This window comes from Abrus precatorius, unplaced genomic scaffold (assembly GCF_003935025.1).
Source record: "Abrus precatorius isolate BTA unplaced genomic scaffold, Abrus_2018 Scaffold11, whole genome shotgun sequence".
Lineage (NCBI taxonomy): Eukaryota > Viridiplantae > Streptophyta > Magnoliopsida > Fabales > Fabaceae > Abrus > Abrus precatorius.
In genome coordinates this window covers 14,270,887-14,282,065 of record NW_020874303.1, presented here as the reverse complement: position 1 = coordinate 14,282,065, position 11,179 = coordinate 14,270,887, and the positions used below count along the sequence as shown (strand labels likewise).

Genomic DNA, 11,179 nt, shown 5'->3' with positions numbered 1-11,179 from the left:
ACTTTAAAAGAGTCGTTTCACTTATTCTTTAGTTTAAATATTATTAAACCATACATGAATAGTATTCAATTTTAATAAATTTTTATATAAACAATAAATTTTATTTATCTATTCATTAATTTAAATTACAAACACAAAAAGAAATCTACAACTTCTAACATGTGCATTAGCTTGAGCAAAAGAAAAAAAAAAGTAAAAATTGGTCAATAACTTTTTTCCCAAAAACTCTTACTTATTTTTCATTATATTTGTACAAAAAGATGGTAATTAGTATCACAAAATAATGTACAAAGTGGAATTAAGACCGGATAATCTACATTGATGTTTGTTCCAAAATGCATTTTGCAAGGTTTTGACCCTCAAATTCTATTTTATTTACTGAGTTAAAGGAACACACTCAAGCTCAATCTCTAGCACACCTCTTTCAACTTTTTGTAGTCTTACTGATATATCTTGTCTTACCTTTCCATCATCAAGAGTGATAATACCATCCTTTACAAGAGTATTGTCACCACTTGCTATCAATTTTCCAAGCTGCATGGATTCGTTGATTGAAGATTTCTCATATGCCTTTGCAGCTGTAACTAGAGGTTGAATGTCTATTTCAGCCTCACCCATGAAATCATCGGTAGAGAAAGTGTCCTTATCATACACAACCTGCTTATATGCTTCACAAGAAGTTAGATCAAACATGAATGTGGTAACAAAATATATATATATATATATATATATATATATATATATATATATATATTTATTTATTATCAACAATGGGATGGATGTTAATAAAAAGGTAAGTGAGGAAACAATGAATAAAAGCATAGATCATGGCATTTAAATATGTTAATTTCAGTAGTATGCATTAAAAACACTAATTGAGTATCACAGAAAAGAAGATTAAATTTTCTAAATAAAAAGGAAACAATGCACAACACTTAAGTAGTTTATCATAAGTATCAGAAATCTTTAGCTAAACCTTCTCTTTAATGTAAGTTGTGGATATATAGGAGGAGAAAATAATGAAGGATTCGTGTTCAAAAAGAAGACAAAAAATAGTATTAAGAAATCTTTGGCTAACTTTTTCATTAATATAAGTTGTAGAATATAAAGGACAAAAAACAAGGATAAAAAGAAAGCAATATGAAGCATAAAATAGGAAACATTGAAGCACTGCTTTGTAATAAAAAGGAGAAAACAATTACATGAATTATGTTTCATGAAATATTGAGAATATCCCTGTTCTCTAGAACAGTATTATGCTAACATAGGCAGAAATGTGCTGTAGTTTAATTGTTGTTTTTTGCTTTATAATGCAAATAACTCGAATTAAAGTTCTAGGGAGATGACGGAAATTGTGCCCCTAAATTATCTTTAAATTTAATTATTATCTTTTTAGTTATTTTCAGTTTAACATGACAACCTTTCAAGTCTAAAGATTAATTTCAAGTTCGATGAGAAACTTTCATTGAGTGTGATTGCAGTAAAGTAGTAGATTAAAGTAAGCTGAAATATTTTTTTATCTTCATATTTTTTAACGAATTTTTTGTTTTTTTGTTTTTTTACAATTTTTGTTAGTTTCTATTACTAATTTCATTAAGATGTTGCTAAATGTTAAAATATTTTTTTGGACTATGTCAGTTGAAAAAACTAAACATATTTTACTGAAGTATAGAACTAAAACAAAAAATAATAATTTGAAATGACTAAAACCAAAAAATCACTCAAATATTGGATTAAAAATATATTAAAGTCATTACAAAGTAATAGGTGAGTCCATATAGAGTCTAAAATATCATATTGTCATGAATGAAAAGATTTAATAAAGTCCAATACAAGATTATGGATAAAGAATAATTTTATCAATATTGTTTTTCTCTTATCTCACAAGAAATGAGAAATGCATAAACTTACCACTTTAAGAGGAGGAATACTGTCAGGAATTGACAACATTAGGATTTCGTTCCAAACCGGATTTAAATTACTCTTTATGACGCGCGTCTTCATTGACTACAATAATATATATACATTAGACCATATTGTTAAATTTATGTTGCATATTTCATATCATTACCAATTAATTAAGAAGTTAATAGATTAATAGACTTACTTGGTGACCTAGAGAAAGAATGACATAAGGGTCACTCGTCATTACATCCCGAACAGCTAGGTTAGTGCCTTTAACTACGTTGACTTTGATCAAGCCAACAAATTCAATCATACCTGCCTATAACAGTGAATAGGGAAAAACAAGACTCAATATTTAAGAGAGAACAAAATTTAATGGCTCATACTTGTCATTTTCACTTGTTTTCTCTTTAGAATAAGGTCCAAAATAGAATGATCCATATATATGATTATGAACGCTCCAACTCTTAAGGTGTTTCTTAATAAGGGTTTAAAGTAAAAAGCACATTTGAGAAAATAGATCAAAAAATTCCCAATAGCAAATTTTGAAGTCTAAATATTGTTTAGGGCCATTTTTGTTGTCGTACCACATATAGAAGCATGAATATATTTCTCAATGGAAATCATATTTTTAGCTAACTTCAAAAGGTATATTATTCAATTTATTTGGCAAATGAGTAATACAGATAGCAGTAATCAAAAGAAACATTACCAATGAGTTGCTTTTCTTTGAACTCTTATGCTCAGAATCTTTTCTTCCCCAACTGTTTCGAAATGCATTCCCAATACGAATTTTAGTAGGTTGTTTATCATAATGTTTTTTGTCTATCGCGATATTGTTATACGTAGATGATGAACTTCTTGCATTAGGTACAAAGGGACAAGACAAATTCTCCTCAGTATCCAAAAACTGTTGCAGCTCATATTTTCTCCTGAATAATAAAATCATATTTGTGAATCATAATGGTGTATTTTACAATAGAAAAGTGAATTATTATGAATGTTCTTGCATGCATGTTTTTCCAGTTACCTAATAAATTCTGAGCGCTCCTCAATAGAAGAATTTGGCTTTGGTTTTCTCATGTTATTTGGAAGGCAAGCTTCGTACTTCTTATTGATTACCGTATTTCCACCCAACTTCACCAATGCATCAACTTGTTCGTCTGTCCATTCATCTAGCTTCAGTGATAGAACCTATGATAATATCAAATCATGTTATAGTTTTCATTTCTAAATTTGCAAGCAAATGCATTGTTAAAAAAATTTAGTATTCCCATTGAATTTTCCTTTAATCTAAGCCCTTTTCTTTTGTCATTTTGTCGCCTTCAAAGGTGATAATCAATTACAAGCAATCTTAACTTATTTTGAATAACATTTACTTAATTATTAAAATTATTGTTCTTACGATTTCTGGTGATTAATGATGAGATCACTTTTACACAAATTTTACATGTAACAAAGTTGACAGCAAGAGAAGAACAAGGAAACCGGAAACCAAGTTTTGTGTTTATTTTCAATTTATGCCGTTATAGTTAGATTTATCGGTATAAGTTATATTTTAATATTTTTATTATTATTCAATTTTTAAAAAATTAATATAAAAAATATAAATATAATTGAACGGTTAGATCAACAAAAATTATAAATAATATAAAGTTTTCAGAGTATAAAAATTGATATAACTTACATCAATATAATTTGTTTATTTATTTATTTACTTACTTACTGTGACCTGAGAAAGATGTCAATGTTATACTTAGAAGTGAAAAGTCGAATAACATGTTTATTTATATGTTAAGTTTGGAGCATACCTTTGATATATGGACGCCAAGGCTTCTGTGTATACCAGAGCATTTGATGCAAATAAATACTCCAAGACTTGAAGACCTGATGTTTAGCTAATGTTGTGAATAAATCGTCCACAACTTACCAAGAACTTACTTAGATGCTTAAAATGTAGAATTTTTCAATGAAAAAGGAAAGTTTACAAATTATTTTAAGACCGGTTTCACAGTGAGAGGAAGAAACTATAAAAACAAAAAAAGTTGAAATCGATGTTATTATTTTATTTAAGCGTATATTGATGGAAGGAATGTTTATCTTAATTGACATAGACATGAAATGGAAAGATTTGTAAAGAAGACACTATAACAAGACCTAGTTCATGATCCATGGTAATGTTATCAAGCAACATGAACAGTGACCAATACAAATAAATCAAATTCTTTGAAGCACTAAGCTAATACTTACACCCATTTTGGCTCTGATGACCCACAATCAGCACAAAACTTGTTTCCAGCTTGACGAGTCAGACTGTCCAGCCTTTTTTGTGGACCTAATTATAATCAATATTAGGAAATGAAATAAGATTAAACAATCAATTAAATTAGCTAATAAGATAAAATTCAAAGTAAAAGATTTAAAATCAAAAGTTAATTATACTACAACTCTTAGTTCATACATATATACATCAGAAAAGTCCCTTATCAATGATAAGCAATATAATGAGGTTGAATTAATAATTAACATGATGTGAGTAATTTTAAATTTTGATTATTTTAATTGTTAAAATCCATTCATTGAGAAAATGATAATCTATATAAACTCTAGATATTTCACAAGCATCTAAAATTGGCAAACATGATATGCTTGGGGCCTTGTGCACAAGATGTCTTGTGATGTAGATTTCTCGAGTTTACAATGTAGTTTACAAAATTTCATTGACACAATAACAAGGATATCATATAATCTCTCTCATAACAAAGATGAATAATTTTTTTCACCAAAACAAAAATAATAATAGTAAGAAGTGGCAATTCATTAAAATAACCAAGTTTAATGTTTTACAACAGATGCCCTCTAAGGCTCACCCATGATGCTTCATTAAGAAATGTAATTAAACATCACCAGTTAACATAGAACATTCAATGCAACATATAAAAAGAAGATAAAAGACAAAATACCAGAAGACATCCATCGTTCTCTTTGACTTTGAGTATTCATACTTGGTGTTTCAGAACAAAAGAGATCATAAAGGCAAGATCCTGATCCTACAGTTGAGACATTTCATTTTATAGTTAATCTACAATAACAACATCATAAATTGTGAAATTATAAGAGAGCACGCTTTAAAGTAATTTCTATTAACAAATACAAGTACTAATTTTAAATAAAAATATAGAAAAACTAGCCAATAGTCTTTGAAAGTATTAATTTAAACACCCCAAATTTTACCTTCTTCACAAATAAATATTTTATACATTAGTTTCATTTCACTTTCTATAACTTTATTCCTCTTATAAATAAACACCCTTGACCTTAGTTTTATTTTAATTGATTATTAAAGCTTACTAAGTTTACAAAAGATGTCTTAAAACTTTATTTTTATTCTAACTCTTTATGCAAATAGCTAATTTTGCAAATTGTGTTAAAATTAATTACTAATAGAATATTTTGTTAATGATTTATTAATTACCTGTAATATCAATCATTCGTCAAATTTTTTGTTATAATTCATATTTTTAAACATTGAAACATAAAGCTTTAGAATTCTAAACAAAAACCGACAAAAAAGAAAATAATGAAAAAATAAGGAGAAAATTCAATATTATAATAAAAATAGTATATAGTAGTAAAATAGTGATGTGATAATATATATATATATATATATATATATATATTTTTATTTATTTATATAATTTATCTAAGATATTATTTATAAAAGTACAATTTAAGGACTAATTAAATACAATTTGGAGTCAGTCTTATCATCACATTTATTTCTCTGATTTGAATCGTTTGATATGGTTGCCTCAAAAAGTTGGGCAAGTATATTTAGGTACTAAACTTTTGTGGCACTTAACTTAACGGAGCAAATTATGATAATTGACACAACTGAACACATTATCTAAAGTTTTTATACTTTTTAATTAAAAACAAGAAATCACAAGATCGAACCGAAATTTTCAACAACACGAAACACTTATTCAGATAATCATTAACCATAGGGAGCTCAATAGAATTATGGTAGTAGGATTCCTGATCACTAATATTAACATTAATTGGGTTGAATTTAAACAAATAAAACTAATGAATTTTATTAAAAAAATAAAGTGTTTATTATAATAAAAATGTAAAGGAATAATAAATATTTTTAATTTAAATAAAAAATTATTATTTTTAGATGTTTAAAACGTGCCTTTGATGTTAACTAAATTGAACATTTAATACTACTTTCGATCTCATTCTATAAAAAAATAAATAACTATTTTATCAAATTAATAAAAAATAATTATATCATTAATTTATACTATATTCTAAAATTTCTCCTAATATTAAATAATTAAATTACTTACTTATAGAAAATAAATAAATATATTCATTCAATAAATAATAGATAAATATTTCATTAACACAAATCTTACCATAAATAAATGCATAAAAATTTAAAAATAATGCATTTGAAAATAAATTTTTGTTATGAGAAAGCTTGAGTACAATATCATAAATGTTTTTAGTATTATTTTCAATTAAAATTAAATTTTGTCTTTAGTAATTCATGAAATATAGGTTAACATTAAATATTACTACTATAATAATGCTCTAAGATTTGTCTTTTTATGTCTCATTATTAGAAAACTACTAATAATTATTTGTTTATAAAGTTTACATGAGCTAATAAATATTTTCCATTTCCTTGAGAAAAAGCAAATTACATTATCCATTCTCACAGATGAATTGGTCTGCCATATGAATTATTTAACCAAGAAAAGGAAGGGAATGAAATGGTTTTACCATCAATGAATTAATCTTCTTGTATACAACATCAATGTTACATTCCTTTGAAAGAGAGGAAGAAGATAAAAGGGTCTTTACCTGATACATCATTGGTATCAGAATTTTCATGTTGTAGAGACATCTCCACCATCCAGTTTGAAACCAAATCAAGATGAGGCTACAATCTGATAACATCCATGTATTATTCCACTGTTTCTCTGCATGGTGATATAACATAAGGCCATGATCATCTTGCACTACCATTATGCAAACTCCACATAAACAAAATCAAAATATAATCATAATAATACAACTCAAAATGAAGAAACATAAACGACGCAATAGGTTTGAAATAAGAAAGCTTAAACCAGGAAAGACATAATTCAAAAGAAAATTAATCTCACAAACAAGATCATTTCCTTTCTTTACTGAAGTTGGGCATGAGGCCCCAACGGCAGATTATTCCCTGCAATGACCAAAAAGTGTCAAAATCCCAAAGCCAAATGAAAAATAATAGTAGTTTGAAGGGTTTTATGAATCATTGAAGCAAGAAAATTTTCAAATAAGTCTGAGGAAATTTGAGAAATAAACCTTGAAGGAGAAAGCCTGAAACTTTGAGAAAATTGCATGGAAAAAAACCAAATAGAAATAGGAACAGAAACTAAATAGAGGCTCTGGAAAATGAAACGAGCCCGAATCTTATTCTTGGAATCTGTGTTCTGACAAATTGCATAGTTTTTTTTTATTTTATTTTGATTTCAAACAAATTGAAATGAGTGGGTATCAAAGGTCAACGTGGGAATCGATGATCATTGAGATTGAAGTTCTTGGGGTGATGAACCTTCGACCCACCGTAGAACATTGATGTTCATAGAGAAATGCTTGAACGCGCTTACATGGAGCGTGTTATATCATCTTCATGATGACAATTTCACAAGTATTTTGGCAACACAGGTTGGTATCATCAATTCCTCAACTATAACCCATAAATAGATATTTCCAGTTGTTTTTCTTTCACCTGTCAATCTATCCAAGAAAAAAATAATGAAACTGAAATACGTATCCTCAGAATTTAACCCCTTTTATTTTATTTTTATAATTTTGTAATGTGCTTAAGGGTATAATGCATAGTTAATAAATAATGAAATTTTATTAACAATTATGATATTTAATATTATTGTATAATTCTAATGCATTAAATGTAATTTTTTTTTAAAAAAAAGTTATTGTATATAAGTTTTTATTGTATGCTTTTCAACATATTAGAAAACAGTTATTATTTTTATAAAACCTTTTAACTCTCTTAAGTTGTTGTACATTTAAAACTATAGTATTTTTATTTTATTTCTCTTGAAATGAATTTCTTTCAATATTTTAACTGAAGTCTCATTTCAGAAATAAAAACAGAATTTTCCACTTAAACATGTTACTTAATTTTTTTATTTTAAAAATTTATTTTTTATTTATTTAATCATAAAGTTTAAGATAATATTAATCAAGTAATCCTTATATAAAAGTAAGGTCATTTAAAGATATTTTTCACTCAAATTGAAATTACTTTTTTAATCTACATTTTAATATTTTAGTCACAATAAATTAATTATCCAAGCATTAATTATATTACTTAATTTTAATCATCATACTTATCCAATATTGTACTTTAAGTAAAAATAATTAAATACCAATCAAACAAAAGAGACTCCAAGAGCATCAATAAAAAATCATTGGTTTAAATTATGAGGAATGTTTAATGTATTATTTTTAATATATTTTTAACTATTGATTAAAATTTATTTAAAATTATAAAAATATGATAGATAAACATTAAATTAGAAATAAGAAAAAGAATGATTAATATAATTTTTAATAAATTTTAATTCATAATTAAAACAGTGTTAAAAAGAATATGTTATTAGCATCTCTCTTAAACTTGTAAGAGGAGAATAAAGAATAGAGATATCACCCTCTACAAAAATTTCTAGGTTAGTAAAAAAAAATAGCACAATAATTATCTGTTTAGGATTAAAGTATGCTTTCTTAATTTGTTTCGTCCTTTATAGTAATTAAAAAAATACTACAATTCAAATATTTATGAAATTGAAATATTTAACTTGTATTTTTATTTTTTAGTGTTCTCTTAGAGTTCTTATTTGGAACTATAATTTTAATTTTATGAAATTTTTATAAAGCTTGTGGTGACACTCACTCACAGACTTATCAATTCTTCCTTGAGTTATGGTGCCTGTAATTTCATTTATACTTTTTATCTATTTATTATTATTATTATTATTATTATTATTATCTGTTTAAGTTCTACCCAGACTAAATTTTGAGTTTCTGAATCCTAATTTTCATTTCGCAATCACAGGGAAATCAATTGAAGACTCTAATAGTAAGAGAATAATAACATTTCCATCAATTTTATCTTACATTCATAATTTATGTATTTTTAATTATTTTTCAGTGACTTTTTAGCTTAATATGCGTCTTACAATATTTTCTTTGACTTGGTTTGTAAAACACTAAAATTTGATTTTCGTAGTTTGAGATACACATCTTCGTTCTAACACAAGTCTAATATTTATCTAAGTAAATAAAATTAAGGAAAGATCCATTTAAATTCATAACAATAAAGGATTTTATCATTTTTTTTCTACCTCTAAACGCTTTTGCAGAAGTTTATTCAAACTAGTTCATAGGATTATTATATATGATGCAATATTTAAAGTATTTAAATAATAAAAGTGTAGAATACATTCATAACCAGATAGAGGAAAGAAGATTAAATAGGTGGTGAGCTTACCTTAACCTAAAAGAAAAATGTCTTTGGTGTTTGATGTGGTTCTTCCTCTTTGCTGCGTTTTGTTCTGCGCTTATCTCGAAGAAAGGCATATTCATGACACCTTCCAATTTGCCTCAATCGTATTTTGAGGTGAGGCCCCCATGTTTTAATGTTTGGGTCAACGGATAACGACTATCCTTTTGCAAGCTGTAACCCGCGTACGCTATTCTTGTTCACATTTTCTTTTAATATCTATTTTTTAAAACGAATACATAACAAATAAATATTAAAAATTATACATTTATAATATTCTGTAATTTTTTATAAAAAAATTATTACATAAATGTTTTTAATAAAATTTTATAATAATTTGTTGTTTATTATTAACTTAAAGATAGAAGTTAACAAATTTTTATATTTTTATTATTTTTATTATATCCTCTTGAATACACGTTAAAAAATTGAATTAATACTTGGTTCAATGCATAGCAATTGGTTTTTATTCAAATAAGGAAGTTATTAATAAGAATTGCAATATATATCTTTACTCTCTCGAAATAAACTTTCTTAGAGGGAATTTTAAACCCATGTTGATATTTAAAATTAAACAAACCCAATTTTTGTGGAGTCACTCACGACAGGTTTTTGACAATATATATATATATATATATATATATATATATATATATATATATATATATAAATTTCATGGTGCACAATAACCAAATTGTGCTCCGAAGAGAATAGAATAATTTCTTGGGGCTCTTATTTTGTTTGGATATGAGAAAAAAAATTAAATAATAATGTATTTTTTATTTATTTAAAAATAATATAAAATAAAATAAATAAGTAAAGTTAATTTTTAAAATAAAAGAATAAATGCATTAATTAGTCACTCAAACAGTAATGATTGGTTGTATATATTAATCTCTTATTTATTTAAATTGTCTCATTAATTCTTCGTGTTAGGTCTCTTATGTAAACTAACAGTTTAAAAATTAATTTTTATTGTTAAGTGACGCATAGATATTTAAAATGTCATTTTACACTAAGTTAGAGATTAATTTAAACAATTTTGTATTGTTGCATTGCTTTCATCTCTTATATTTGCTCTCCTAACTATGTTGTTTCTAACTATCACACCACCTTTTACATCATCATCTTTTCCTAATGTCTTTGCCATCTCTCTCTTTCTCTATAAATCACAACATTGAGGTTATTGTTGTAATTATCTTTTCTCTTCTTCAATAGCAGTTCATGGTTAGCTCATGGGTTCACGTAAAAGGAAGAAGGAAACTCATTATGTTTCTTGAATGGTTTGTGTTTGTTTCATATTTGTAGTGAGTGTGGATGTGTATGTGCATTCAATTCATGGTGAAGGGATTCAGAGTATGACAAGAATAGTTACTTCCACATGCAATTGTGACCTCTTAGCAATTATAAGTTGAAAAAGATGACAAAAACAATGGTTTTAGCGGGTGATTTGCAAACTCTTAGCAACGGGACGAGGTTCTTATGTTTTAGGTTTCGATGGTGGGTAAGGAGGATGATGGGAACATAGAGAGAGGAAGTTATGAGACAGAACTGCAGACTTTGTGAGAGCTAAAGTTACAATAGTGTGACTCCAATGAGAGGGATAAAGGGAGAGAAGTAGTGGGAACTTTGGGAGCATCAACTATTGTGAGCAACATGGATTCTAAGAAAGAGGAAGAAAGA

General features: G+C 26.3%; 1 protein-coding gene across 6 annotated transcripts; it reads right to left on the bottom strand.

The window, feature by feature from the left end:
- Positions 1–221: 221 nt before the first annotated feature.
- Positions 222–9,602, bottom strand: LOC113853720 (probable ADP-ribosylation factor GTPase-activating protein AGD11). 6 transcript variants are annotated; one of them, XM_027484274.1, is made up of 11 exons: positions 9,485–9,602; positions 7,273–7,707; positions 6,781–7,147; positions 4,869–4,955; positions 4,156–4,240; positions 3,717–3,792; positions 2,936–3,099; positions 2,618–2,837; positions 2,108–2,224; positions 1,912–2,007; positions 222–657 (listed from the first exon to the last, which is right to left on the bottom strand). In XM_027484274.1, the coding sequence occupies exons 3-11, from the start codon at positions 6,830–6,832 to the stop codon at positions 376–378; spliced, it is 1,179 nt and encodes a 392-aa protein (XP_027340075.1). In that variant the 5' UTR covers positions 6,833–7,147; positions 7,273–7,707; positions 9,485–9,602; the 3' UTR covers positions 222–375. The 6 variants fall into 6 exon arrangements, with proteins under 6 accessions (XP_027340075.1, XP_027340076.1, XP_027340077.1 ...); XM_027484275.1 differs by lacking the exon at positions 7,273–7,707 and having other exon boundaries at positions 232–657; positions 6,781–6,899; positions 7,090–7,147; positions 9,485–9,550; XM_027484276.1 differs by lacking the exon at positions 9,485–9,602 and having other exon boundaries at positions 232–657; positions 4,869–4,949; positions 6,781–6,899; positions 7,086–7,147; positions 7,273–7,409.
- Positions 9,603–11,179: the final 1,577 nt, after the last annotated feature.